Below are 14,817 nucleotides of genomic sequence, written 5' to 3' on the forward strand. Positions count from 1 at the left end.
GCATTTGATCTTTTCCAAAATATTTTATTATCATCTATCACTTCCTATAGGCCATCATCTTTGAGGATTTGTACATACACAATTTTACAGGCACAAGCAAATAAAAATACAAGTAAAAGTTACGATGGCATTGATGATAGTTTAAGTAGTTTGAATTCAGCATAGATATGACGGTTCATTGCACATTTACAGCGTGCATTTCGTGCGTATTCATATGACATGACTGCTGCTCACAGTGTTCTGATTACCACATAGTCAAAGAAATTCTAAGCCTATGAGCTTATAGAATCTCTTAGATGGTAATCTCCATGCACAATCCCACTTCCTTCTTTTTTACATGTTTAAGGGCTTAGCGAATGCGTTCATATGCTGTATTATTATGTTGCAGTGTCCTCTCTAGCTATATACAAAAGAGGATGGATGACGTGGAACACCTTTGTTAGAGATGTCTACGACCAAAAGTAGGCTTAAAGTGACAAGTATGTCTTTCTTGATTGACACAACACGAAACATGACTAACTTAAACACCCTGGGCTGATTGTTTATTGGTAGTGTCTAGATAAACCTAAAGATATTTGACTCAAAATATTGATTTTCAGTTCATCTTCTTTTCAGTGCTGAAAGGTAGACTGCACTTTGCAGAATGTGAATAAACATAACCGCAAGCTGTTAACCTGTGACGTGGTGTACTTTTTAATTCATATGCATTTATTCTGTTCTCCGTTTTAACAACAAACAAAAGTTAACAAACAACGAAACCTATAGACATCATCACCTACGTGGCACCTGCACCGTGCTATTTAAAGTGGTGGGCACTATATAGGATTCGATACACGACAGTAAGGTTAGAGATCGGTCACATTTTTGGTGATAATTTCGGAGATTTCCTTCATAAGCAGGCGGATACGTTTGCCTGCGGCATGACGAAGAAGCCATACGTCTGTGGGAGCAACACGATGGGCGAGCCGGCCGTCAACTCTCGGGGTGCATGGTAAGGTAAGGTGGCGTCATCGGGCATAACCAGGGGCTGACCATTCATCTTCGCGTTCCTGGATTAAAAAAAAAAAAAAAAAAGGGGGGGGGGGACTTTCATTGATGCGTAATTGACCAAATCATTTTTTTTCTAGTGCTACACCATCACACATTCACCCGTTACACCACATCACTATAGAGTAAAGCTCACAGCTCTGAAGATGGGCATCTTAATTGTGATATGCCATTGAGAGTGGTAGGAAAAGGAGTTTTTTTTTTTCTATAGGAAAAAATAGGATATAGGATCTTATTCACTTTCCTATAGGATCTTATTCACTTTCTTGAGAAGGATGCTGCCGACTAATCAAATTTTATCATTGTCACCGAAAACTTAACTTCTTTTTTTCTTTCATTTCTTCATCTTATTTCATTTTATAACAGACGTACCTCTCAAGCAGAAAGATCGCAACCTAGTGTACGTCGTATTTCGCATCCTATTTGCTCCTTAGCACTTTAGATTTTTAGCGCATCCTAAGATTATGGTGGATGGCCGTTAACAACGATGTTCAGTTCAGTTATTACTTGACAACAACAACAACAACAAACGAAACGTCGTCGAGCAGGGTTTAAAAAAAAATATAATGTTTCATTAGCATACTCTGCTAAAATGCCCATTGATCCATGCGGGGTGAAGAGGTACTCGTGTACGATGCTGTGCCGGAGAGCTCCCGGTAGGACGAGGCGAGTCTGATGCACGGAGTCCATGTTAATGACCATGAGTGTGATGGCCCCTCGGGAATACATGGGGCTGTGAAGGAAAGCCAGCATCAGGTATCAGATAATGGTAGAAACTCGTTCAGACATGATCATAAAATGATAATAGCTATTATATGGTAATGATAATAAGTAAGGCGACAAAAATAACAGCGATAACAACAGTGGTGAACATGATAATGATGATGGCAATGATGATATAACGATAATTGTGATTACATTTGTATATAACTGCAATAACCCTATCTGGGCCCTGTTTTATGAAGAGTTAAAATTGATTATATAGTTGATTTCAACTGTAAGTCTATGGCAGCCTGTGTGGTAAGGAAATTTAAAATCGATTTTATCTTTTGATAAAACGGGGCCCTGGTAATGTGTTCAAGGAGAAATAAGATAATAATTATCATCACTGCACACATCTCGAGAAAACTAAATGCTAGAGTGTCAGGGCTCGACATCAGCGGTAGGCCGGTGGTCTGGGGCCACTGAGATTGGTGTTGGTGCACCAATTTATCTTTTGGTAGCCCGATCGAGCAACTAAGATGCAAGATGAATTGTTATTTTCCGTTTATCTGGAGTCACTACATTCTCTTTTCTTCTTTTTTTTTCCCGACCGAATTCGAATCTGGTTGATACAACTCTTGTATCAATGCCGGTTTTTAAATATCGAAGATGGCCGTCATAAATTGAAATTTCGATTAGGATATCCCCTCATAAATGGTGAATAATTGAATACAAATTATGGTTTTTACCTTTTGAGGGTGCTGAATCAGAGACTGGTTATTGCAACTCTTGCATCCATGGATGTATCAAGACACTCAAGACTTTTTATTTCCGTGGTTTTGAGATATTCAAGTTTTTTAATGTCCACTTTCGCGGACATCTTCAATATCTCAGAAACTTCAAGGATTTGAGTTGCCTCAAACAGATTCGGACGCAGCACTCTTGAAATAAGGTAAAACAATCAATTTAATTCATTTTTTCTTTTTATTATCGCAAGGAAATATCAATATTTCTATTTTTGGTGGCCATTTTGGATACATCAAAATTATCAAGGATGCAGAAGTTGCATTATCAAGATTCGTTTTGAGCACCATCGAAATATGGCAAAACGTCATGATTTGGTCCAACACAACAACGACTCAAGAAACAGCGAGCAAAGGGTTCTCTCGCATACAGACTAATAGTGAAACTGCAAAGAAGCTTACTGCTAATAATGATAATAATAATAACAATAACAATTAACAATATCTATATAGCGTATTATCACATGAAATGTCTCCAAGCGCTACGGGGAAAATAGAAAAGGAAGAAGAAAGAAAGAAAGAAAGAAAATAGAAGACTGTACAGTTTCAGAGATGGTTAGACATGAGACATAAGACTTTTCAATAAACAGATAAGTTTTTAACATGGATTTAAATTTGTCCACCGAGTCTGGGGTTTTTTTTATGCATTCATGTAAACTGTTTCAAAGTTGAGGGGATGCTGACTAAAAAGATCGGGAACCATAGGACTGAGTATTGACAGAAGGAGGAATCAAAAGTGATTTGTTGTTTGACCGCAAGTTCCCGGAGGGTAGGTATTCCGTTATTAACTGCTGAAGATAGACCGGTGCAGTGTTTATACCCTGATTCTCTACGAAGCAGTGCATTTACAAAAGCAATTCTGAGATCCAATATGTGCTCATATATTTTAGATTTATTTCAATTTCCTTGAGCAAGTTATCAGTTACCTTATCTTGGTGCAGTGTGCGTATATGCGGTAATAACTCGTGAAGTTGAAATGCCGTTGTCTGGTTGGGTAATCCATTGAGAGGGCGCCCTCATCCACGTCGTGCGTCACGTTGAGTACTCTGACACCCATGAGCCGCTTGTGGTATAACAGAAGCCAGAATTTCTGAAGTATTTGGAGTGAAAGGATAAATACTGTCTGTTCCTGTGTCCCATAATGTACTGACAAAAAGAAGCAAAGTATGATCAAAATAATGAATGAATAAAAAAGCAAGCAGAGTCCGATAGCCTATTATGTCTGATAGTTGGCCATGATGCCCGAATGTAAATAAATGAACAAAACTCCAAAAACGATCTGAGGTGATAGTGGGATCTACGATGTTAAGAAGGACCGGATTTTAGCATCCTGATATCACCTACGTCATGAAAATTACACATTTACAGCAAAATTTGTCTCTAGTACGTCTTTGGAAACTACACCTACAAAATAATAACTATTATTGTAATTATATACTATTTCGCGTTCTTCCTAAACTGGATAACCATCACAAGTTGCAACAAAAGTTACAGCTCACTAAAGCGATTGTAAGAGTCAGTTGTTTTCATCCTGAAATAACATTATTGTCATCCATGAACACGCAAAAACCTAGATTCATATTCTGTTTGTAAATAATGTATTCCGTTTAGAACAATGTCTGCCACTCTTAATTAAGTATATTACACATTGCATAATCGCCGTTACTGCCAATAGACTGAATGGTAATGTAGGCTTATTACAAGAAAAAGTATTTTTGTCTTGGCTAAGATACTCACAAGGCGCGGGTAGTACCCGGCGCTGGAATCCAGAACGCCCCCAGATGCACCTGCAAGGTTTTGCTGTACCACCAAGTCTGCGCCGTAGCGTGCCGACACACCCAGTTTGTCCAGGAGGCTGGGGAGATGAGTGACATTAAGTACAACTGGTTTCTTCCATTCGGTCACGAGAACAACAGAATGAAACAACTCTTCCCGATCAACGTCGATACAGTCTGCTCCTGTTCCCTTTCTCTGCTCTCTTTTTCTCTCTGGGTGCACGTCACGAGTTACGCAGCCACGAGTTATGCAGCCATGAGTCCGACACAAGGCAAACAAGGCCCATGGGTCTGACGTTAGGCAAAGAAGGCCCCATGAGTCCAACACTCGTAACATCAAGGAGCTGAAGTACGCAGTATCACTCTCATGGGCCCTTATTTTTTTGCATAGTTTCGGGCTCGTAGGCCTTGTTTGCCTACGATCGGACTAACAGTATCGAGCTTACATGGGCTGTATGACTCATGGACATTATGACTCGTGGGTGTCGGGCTCGTTGGATATGACCCCACATAATCAAACATAGATACATATACATGCATCTTTAAGAAAAGGGACTGAGGACAAAAACGGTGATGAAAACTAAGAGTTTTCGTTCATTTCACTTTTTTTAAATGTACTTCATGACATTCTGAATTAATTCAGTTTTGCTGCATAAAAATATCAAGCACGCTCGTGTAACATTGTAACATTGTTACAGTTGCGTTCACATGTGACGTCATCAAAACATCTCTGGTTTCTTCAGGGCCTGTTGGCGCCACAGAAGTTTGTTCACTGTGTTTTCAACTTAAAGAAATATATTTTGCACACTGCAGGACTCTTTGGGAATTAATTGATCGCGTAATGATATTACGTGGTATACGAAGTGTTTTGCGAATCATATTGTGAAGTCGGTTGCTGTTGGAAGGTATGCAAATGATTGGTCATTGTTGGTGATCTAGTGTTCGTTCATTACCTTCAAGGTCCTTACGGAACCTATGCAAAGTCTATGAGGGTTTCAAAATCTTGTAGGAAACGGGTTAATGCACGAATTTAGATGCACTTGCATTTAAATACACTTTCAGATATATCTTCTACAATGTTTCAATGGGTTCAAACGGGTCTAGGGCAATTACCCCCTGGGCAATTACCCTGCACCCTTCCCCTGGCCCTAATCCTAATCCTAATCCTGAACCTAACCCTAACCCAAACCCCTAACCCTAAACCTAACCCTAATCTTTACTCTGACCTTACCACCAACCAGTATTTGGCCGGGGGGTAATTGCCCTCTGGGGGTAATTACCCGGATACGGGTTCAAACCTCCTGACAAAGCTCCTCTGATGCGCAGTGATGGGCTGAAGTTGCTATAAGGGAAGGTTTTATTGTCTGGGGCGTATAATACACCTGTGTGAGTGTGTGTTTGTAGAAGAAGGATACACTACCAGTGTTCGTGTGATATAAATCTATGACATCATTAGCTTTGTAGTTTTATACCACTACATACCAGGCAGTTCATGATGATAAACGAAAACTTAAGCAAAGTAAAAGCAAAGCAAAAAAAAAAACAAACAAACAAACAAACAAACAGTGACAGAGACATCGAGGACATTATTTTGTGCGAGTCTCACTTTATCCCTGTCGTTAACAGTGGTTGAGGGGAAAAAATGGTGGCGAGCAATCAAGCTTGATATTTCTGGAAATTCTGGATCACCAGAATATACAGCATCACAAACACATTTACACATGCTATACGCAAACAATATGCACATACATAATCACACAAATTAAAACAAAGATGTCCCCTTCAGAAGTAGGCTCATCCTCGCAATCAAATAAAAAGCCTGTCGGGTTCAGTCGAGACGGGAAAATGAGTGTTCGACATCACCTGTCTTCTTCTACTTACAGAAATCCGTCCACGAAGGTATTTTCTACCCCGGCATCTCCCCCAAAAGTGGCACCCGTCTCAGTTAGCCAAATCTTGCTACGGTCCGCAGGTCGGTTGTCTTCCACCAACTGCCGTACGATGTCCATGTTCGGCAGCAGAATGTCAGCAGTGTGTGGACTAAGGTAGTCAAGAAGACCGATGGTCCTGCCGTTGGTGTAATAAAAATGGAAGGACGTCACGTTTGTTGATCTGCCGACGTTCTGCAGGAATCTGTTTGGATTGAACGAATTTAGCGAGAGGAAACTTTTTACCAAGGGCTTGCGAAAACCATATTCTGGCAGTAGTTTGCTACGATTTTACAAACAAAATTATCATGAAGATTGATTGTGACATAATGGATAAGACTCAATATACTCAAGACTCCCAATCGGAGGACCCGAGTTAGATTAACGTCCAGTGCGTAAGGCCTCGGAAAAGATGTGTTATAATTATTATCATTATTATTATTATTATTATTATTATTATTATTATTATTATTATTTATTTATTCATTCAATTATTTATTCATTATTATTATTATTATTATTATTATTTATTCAGTATTATTACTATTATTATTATTATTATTATTATTATTATTATTATTATTCAATTAAATTCGATTTTATTGTCCGTTTCTGTTTTGTTTGCATGCATACCCGGTTACTTCGATACATTATACATACAAAGCACACGCATAAGATACATAAACATGATAGACATACAAGAGATATACAGCAATACAATATCACTATCATTATCAAAAATACATAACATTAAAGAAGTATTAATCTGTATGAGTCAACATTGTATTGGATAAAGTATGCATATAATATATATATACGGGTGTACAAATATGTGTCAATGATAACTATATAAGAAATTCAAACAATACAAATGAATGCATGTTTATATGTAAATAAAATGGCACAAGAATCTTGAAGGTTAATACGTGTATGTGTGTTTGTGTGTATGTGTGTGTATGTGTGATTACATGTGTGTGAAGGTACAAAAATGTGAATCTAAAAAAAAGTGTTTTTGACAAAAATATATATCACACCACGGTCATAATCATCGATACTCCTAAATTAATATTTTCACATGACTTTAACCTTTGGCCTTTGACTCAATAGCCCAGAACTTGCCCTGCGAAATCTTTGTCGAATGACAAATTACTATTATTACTATTATTATTATTATCATTATTATTATTATTATTATTATTATTATTATTATCATTGCTATCACCATTATTCTTATTCTTCTTATTATTATTATTATCATTATTATTATTATTATTATTATTATTATTATTATTATTATTATTATTATTATTATTGCTATCACTATTCTTATTACTATTATTATCATCATTATCGTCATCATAGCCAACCGCGTGGCACACGAATCTGCATCACGGGCCCATCTCATCTTACTCTTGTAGGTACTCCTTCGGATCGACCAGAGTGTTGTTTGACTTCAGTTTCACCGGACTGGATGTGTCTGGCCCGAAAATGAAAGCACCCCTAAGAGAAGGAGTAGAGGAGATGATGTTGCGAAGGAGCCGAAAGGAGTTGGCTATCTGCTGCGGAGTTAGAGAGACATTAGCCTTGCGAAGGAAGCCGTTCGGCTCTGTGCAGAGAGACAAGAGAGGATATATATAAGATGCGCGACACATCTTTTTAGCATTTGGATGATTACAGTCTTGAAATGTAATTGCCATAGTGATAGCATAATAGTAAGGATGTTAATGATGAAAGTAATAGGAGAGCGTAACGGTTATGATCGTCATCATTATCACCATCGTCGTCATAATAATTAACAATGATGATATCAATCATTATATTGTACAATGAAAATATGATATCTATGAAGTATGTGCCATGCTTAAATAATCATTGAAATGGAATGAAATGAAATGAAATGAAATAAACTATCGTTATAATAACAGTGCAAAAAGCAATGAACGATAATGATAATGATGGCGATGACAAAACACACAAAAATGACAGTCCTTTGTTAACAATGGTGGCCTCTTCAGTTTGGAGTTTGGAGTTTGTTTGTTTGTTTGTTTGTTGTTGTTGTTGTTGTTGTTGTTGTTGTTGATGATGTTATTGTTGTTTTTGTAAAATGGCCCCTTTCTTAATTCATGACTAGTTCTCTCGAACAAAGCCCGCATTTATTTCCACTGTCTCCAGAAACGATTGAGTTCCCCGGAATTTGATTGGAATGGAGAGTGGTATATACAAGATATTTATCAGCACATTCAAGACGTGATGGAGCCAGAGTGTTTAAAACTTGTGATCTTGACTTTGAAATGGAACAGTACGGATTTTGTTGTTGTTGTTGTTGCTGCTGCTGCTGCTGCTGCTGCTGTTGTTGTTGTTGTTGTTGTTGTTGTTGTTGTTGTTGTTGTTGTTGTTGTTGTTGTTGTTGTTGTTTACCATTTCCAAGGCTCCAGAGGACCTGGTACCCTTTCTTCGCCGTGTACTCAATGAGCTTGACCGCGTTCGTGGGGTCCCAGTCGGATCCATTGCGAAGGAGAACGTTAAGACAGAAGGCTATTTCCCATCCAACGCTACGAGCAAATTCGTTCAGTTTGTCCCAAGTGTGAGCTGTGCCGCAGAGAGAATAGAAAAATAACTTTTTTGATTTTTTTTTTTGCTTTTTCTTCCCATGTAGTGACTATAATCAACTCCATACAATGCATCCAATTCGTACCAAGTGTTGGAAGGTTATTCCGTTCTGCGTTACGTGCCGTTGAATATTTCCATCATTTTCAAGCCTCCATTAAAGCCTCCAGCAAATGTTTAAAAAAAGCAACAACAAACAAACAAATAAACGAAGGAAAAAGGCTATCAGGAAATTCACGTGCGCAGTATAGGTAAAAGGTCCAACTCCGTTTCGTTGTATAAATTAAAATGTCGCTCCTGATTGTAACCATTCTTTTCAGTCAAATATAAACGAATACCTTGCCAGAAGAAACATGTTTGTATTGATAGGAAAGAAATTATAGAAAATAGCATAATCAATCTGACAAGATGACAGAGACAATAACATCATGAACGTAGCTTAAACTTCACAGGAATACACAATGCTCACACTTTAGTGTCACGTTGTGAAAGTCCGTCCTCCCGAGGTCGACTCCCTCGTCATTGACGTCCTCGAAGCGGGTGAAGTCGGCCAAGGCGCCACCGATCCGGAAGACGGCCGGAGAAAGTCCGCGCGCAGCCGTGTGGAAGCGTTGGGAGCTGACGTGAACGGCACACAGGCAGGCAAACAAAGGAAAGAAACAAAATGTAGCACTGGTGTGCTCGACGTTGAATTTCAAAGACGATAAAGAACTTTTTATCATGTGGGGTAGGAGTGGAGATGGAGAACTGACAATGACACAGTCAGCTGTAAAGACGCCATTAGATGTTTCTTGTTCCTTGCTTTTGTCTATAGCTTCTCTGTAGAGAAATGTTAACTTATAACGTCATGTTACATATTATTTTGCATATAAACGCATACGTACATACCTACACATAGCACTATTCATCTGACCACTAACAAAGCTATAGCATATAATGAATGTTATTGTTGCCCGCGATGCCCGAGACGGGAAGTGTAATTCATAACTCCCATATCAAAAGATGTTTCTTTCACGTTCCTAACCTCCAAACATCTCCCAGTAGACGCTGGATGTACTGACATCCCAAGACAACCTCCCCTCTTCTGTTCCTCTTTTTTCAGACCACTAATATTCCTTCAACCAAATGACTCGTCAGTGCAAAAAAAAAAGAATAAATAAACAAAACAACAACAACAACAACCTTTTAGGTGTGCATAACAATCGCCTGTTTAAGTTGGCCTATATTATAGGGCTCTACAACTTGAAGCTATAGTTTTAGAGCACAAGAACAAGAACAAAAGCAAGAAAAATTGGAATAGTCGTCCCTCCCTGGATCATGCATGATTTTCTTTTCAACATGTAGACTTACTCGAAAGTAAAACTTCTGTGAATGCTTGCCATCGTGGAGCCGACTGATACAAAGCGTTCATCTACTGATCGCAACGCTGTCGCCGTGTTAACCGTCACCATGACAACGGATAACTCCTCTCGCTTCGTAGACCCCGCAAGTCTGATTTGGACAGATGTTTGAATGTGCATGAAAATGATAAGAATGGTGCATGAAGTTTACGTGGTTGAATGGATGTTCTATACAGTAATCCTCCTCATCACGAAATGATAATAACATCCGACATTTTATATCAAGGGAAGCCATTAAAAATAATTCATACATTGGGACTCATTCAACAGCCTCCATTCTTCTAACATTCTCTTCAGTTTCAAGATCCACTGGCCACTTTCGCTCTATTATTTGAGGACAAAAAAACTTCCTCAACCTGTATGGACTCTACTGCTGCTACAGGAAAAGGACGTCTCCAGTGATACAATGTTTGCGTTTATGTGCTTGTAGATCGAATGCATCGATACAAGAAATAGTTCCAGTGAAACTTTTCAAACATGTTGGATGACTTTAGATTTGAGAGATTGTATAAAATCATTAAATATGAATTAATCTGAACAGACTTGATATTCCATACGTGTATGAACATATGTATATATATATATATATATATATATATATATATATATATAAGAGAAAGAAGGAACAGACAAAGAAGAGGAAGAAGAAAACAATTCGTGAATATCATGAAAGTGAAATAGAAAATGCCTACAGGCAGTATAAGCTTTGATTGTTTTCACGTATTATTTGATGTACCTGCAAGAAAGACAATTTGGCAATACTCACTTATCAAATATTCGGTACCTGCGATACTCCTCGCAAACTCCATATTATACATGCATGTATGGTTAGAGTGTATAAGAGAGGCATGAAAGAAGAGTGGAATCGGTCAGTTTGGTCACTAACCCCCCCCCCCCCCTTCCCCCATACAATGACCACAAAGATGATTCCGGTTCAACTTAGATCTGCCTTTTAGTTTAAAAAAAAAGAAGGAAATACACACAAGGAAAATGTTAAAAATTTTACTGAAGACAAAAAACAACTATTGATGCACGCGCACACATTGTGTTTGTGCGCGTCTCTGAAAGAGGGAGAGAGAGAGAGAGATGGAGAGGGGGAGAGAGAGAGAGAAGGTAAGAAAGAGAGCTTATATGTGTGTTTATGTACAAAAATGAACAATATTTACCTGTTGTGAAATACAACGTCAGCGCCTTTTTGCAGGCGGCGGACGTATATGTCCAGCGGTCCCCGCCACACCAATGCCGCCAGCACAAGCAGCGAGACAACACCAGCCAGGGGGAGGGATCTCCTGGACTCCAACATTTTTCACCCGCTCCTGCGTCAATGACATAAATTCTTTAACTTACGAATTAAGAATTATAATCAAATGCAAAGAGAGTGGGTGAGATTATGATGTTCCTGAGTTGACAGTTGGGGTAATGGCAGCTTTATCACAACGCAAGACACTCCCCTTTGAAGTTCGACTGTATTCTGAAGAAATGCAAAGGGTATAAAATATCGATTTTGAGAAGGACAGATCAAGGACTAAAGGACAAAGGTGATTTTTTTTATTCTTGAAAGAAGTATGCAAATGAGTGCATTTCAGGTTTACGACGAATGAATCGTAATTTCAAGTATTGTTGCATATGATAGCATCACAAGCAAATCCCGTCTATTTTTTGATCAATTTACGAGTAGCGCTGGACCAGCACACCAACCAATCTTCGTGAGTACATGACTGTATCTGTACTGAAGTGATTGAGCAAAATAGTGTTCCATTTGTGCATGGTCTCGAACAGAATTGTCATTAACATATGTTATAGTTTGCGAAAATGCCAGCGGAATGTCTTCTCCTTTTTATCCCTTGTTTCGTTTTCTTTCTTTCTCTTTTTACTTCATCAGAACATTATGGATGTACAAAAAGATACTTAGGAAGAAAAGTAAGGTCTTCTACATGCGAGACCTGATCAGATGAGAATTGTATAGCAATTAGATCTTCATTCATTCAAAATTTCAAAATAGATGATACGGATATTTGACCAAAAGAAAGAGTGGAGAGTTGTCCTCTTAAAGGGCGTGTACAGTTCTGGTCGAGGTGAAGATTTAGCTTTTAACGTTTTGTGAGATATTAAAAAACCACTCTATGAGATGTCAAAGAGCATGCAGTTCTAAGGGGTATCAAAAGTTAATTCGATGAAAATCGGTTTTGAAATGGCTGAGATATCAAAAAACAACGTGAAACAAAGAGATACTAATAAAGTTGGGGCATGTCGCCTTTTATTATTAGCACTTTTTTGGATATCTCAGCCATTTGAAAACCAATTTTCATCAAATAAACGTTGAATCCTTCTTAAAATTACATGCTCTTTAATATTTCATAAGAAGCTTTTCATTATCCCACTTAGGAATGTTCAAAACATGAATCCCTACCTCAACCAGTACTGTACAGTCCCTTTAAGATACTCAAATAGTGTATATTATGTAGGCTTTTATCTGTATAGTGGCATTCGTATCATGATCTAATAACGCCCATGCCATAAGCCTTGACAAGTAGGTACGAAAGATCTATAGCAGATGTCTGCTTGGCTACTACACAGTATGCCCTCGTTTTCGCGAGAATCTACTTTTTATTATGAGCGTTGCTAAACTATCCACTTCAAGCGCGTTAATCAATTATGAAAAATATCAAATTTGGGCTATTATTCTAAATTACCAAAGAACAAATTTTGTATTGTGAAAAAGTAAAGATTGCAAAAGATAATAACCTAGTGCACACGAAGGTATATATTTCTTAATTAACTTTTCACTTCGCGCAGCTTCCTAAGAACCGTCTATATGGCGCACTCGCTCACTCCCGTCCTAATTAACACTGAACTACTTAACTCTAACTCACGTGATAACGAAACATATTTCGATGGAATTGTAGAGCTATCATGAATGCAAACATTCTTTTTTTTTTTTTTTACAAAAAACCCACACAAATAAAGTGGGATATGGATAACAAACAGGTGCAATTTATAACTATAAGCTACGTGACAGCACATTTCATCAGTTGATCACGTGCCATCCTGCAGAATCCAATCGCGTCTTACAGAAGTTAACTTTCATTTCGTTACTTACTGAAATCATGTATGGCGCACGACGGAATAACTTTCAGCGAGCTGTTATAGGGTGGGAACTCCACGGTGATTTTGAGTTGCAGGAGCAACTGTTTTCTCACTGGTATGAACGCACTCGACAATATTATTCATTCAGTCCGCAAGAAGGTACTTGAATGTCGGTTTCCTATAACTTTCACGTCTAATTCGGTTGGCCCCTGCATAGGGGTGTTGGACAGTACCAAAGAAGAAGTAAGCAAAGCATCGCTTTCACTCCGACGTAGTCAAAGGCATGGACGTTTACGTGCTGCGTACACACAAGGTCCCAGTTTCTCGGCACTATTGTTGCCGTATTACCGTATTAGTATAGTCACTTCTTACGTTTCCTTTTGTCCTAAAAAAAAAAAAAACAACCGCTGACCATTGAGGGAGTGAACGTAATCCGTGAACCCGGTGGCGTATTGTGTGGAAGTTCTGGCGAGAAGCCAAGCAGATCATCATGATGCATGCATGTATTTGCATTATTTTATCATATTCACATTTGCGAAGTGATGCACTATTATGAATGTACTAAATGCGTACCTGTATTAAAACAACAGCAGGTGTATCAAGAACCAAGACCCACTGATGGTGCACAATGCCCCTCCCCGTACTGGAAGGCACTTAGGCCTAATGTGTGTTGAAACCCATACGACTGCGCAAATCCATCTACAGTGACTATTAGAAAAGATTAGTAGGCCTACTATGTTCTTCATTGCAAGCTTAGGCAGGTCTTATTATGGTCTAAGCTCCGCGTTCAACGAAGAAGTATTCAAAGCCAGCTTACACCCGATCTCATGATATTCTTCCCTGTTTTACCCTACAACGTAATCACAATGAAGACTGTCAAGTGTAGTTTGTTATAGCATGCTGATGTTTCACTGTCGTGTAGAGGTTATGAAGTCGTATTCGCCTCGCTCTCAATGTGACTAAGAGTATTGATCATGATCATGATTTGCCATAGATACTAGGCACTCCCTTGCTCTATGGAAACAATGTAGAAGCCTTCCAACCCCTGCTAGTCTGTTTCCAGCTTCCCTGCCTCCACACCTCCGTAATGCCTCAAGACTCCGCTCCCAGCTCGCAACTGGCACCTACCCAACACAGTACCGCCTGATGACCATAGGCAAGTCTTCCACCCCCATCTGTAGACTCTGTGGAGCGGAGGAGGAGAACACAACCCACTTTGTTGCCTCCTGTCCAACCCTTCAAACCCATAGAGCTGCTTTGATCCAGCACATCAGTGCACTCAACCCTCTAGACCAGGTCATCCAGGATTTCACAGCAAACGACATCTCCATCTTTATCACTAGCATTCTGTTCCCCTTTCTCTCATTACCTACCTCTCTCTCTGCTATTACGATCCAATGCCTCCGATACATTCTTAAAATTCACCTTGTACGCCTAAACCTTACATCACAGCTCGACGCGGATAACC

At 38.9% G+C, this 14,817-nt stretch overlaps 1 protein-coding gene across 1 annotated transcript; it reads right to left on the reverse strand.

Annotated features, from left to right (window-relative positions):
* Nucleotides 1–814: 814 nt before the first annotated feature.
* Nucleotides 815–11,565, reverse strand: LOC140241451 (heparanase-like). The gene is made up of 10 exons (XM_072321180.1): nt 11,429–11,565; nt 10,213–10,353; nt 9,375–9,480; nt 8,674–8,914; nt 7,666–7,861; nt 6,209–6,460; nt 4,290–4,407; nt 3,479–3,642; nt 1,631–1,780; nt 815–1,049 (listed from the first exon to the last, which is right to left on the reverse strand). The coding sequence occupies exons 1-10, from the start codon at nt 11,563–11,565 to the stop codon at nt 890–892; spliced, it is 1,665 nt and encodes a 554-aa protein (XP_072177281.1). The 3' UTR covers nt 815–889.
* Nucleotides 11,566–14,817: the final 3,252 nt, after the last annotated feature.

Source organism: Diadema setosum, chromosome 18 (genome assembly GCF_964275005.1).
Source record: "Diadema setosum chromosome 18, eeDiaSeto1, whole genome shotgun sequence".
Classification (NCBI taxonomy): Eukaryota; Metazoa; Echinodermata; class Echinoidea; order Diadematoida; family Diadematidae; genus Diadema; species Diadema setosum.

Excerpts from the sequence above, each read along its gene's own strand:
- LOC140241451 (XM_072321180.1), bottom strand. The coding sequence starts at position 11,565 with ATGTTGGAGTCCAGGAGATCCCTCCCCCTGGCTGGTGTTGTCTCGCTG. Across the intron at positions 10,354-11,428 it reads GACGTTGTATTTCACAACAG|ACTTGCGGGGTCTACGAAGC; the intron begins GTAAATATTGTT and ends TGTCCAAATCAG. Across the intron at positions 8,915-9,374 it reads AGGACGTCAATGACGAGGGA|TCACTACATGGGAAGAAAAA; the intron begins GTCGACCTCGGG and ends AGTTGATTATAG.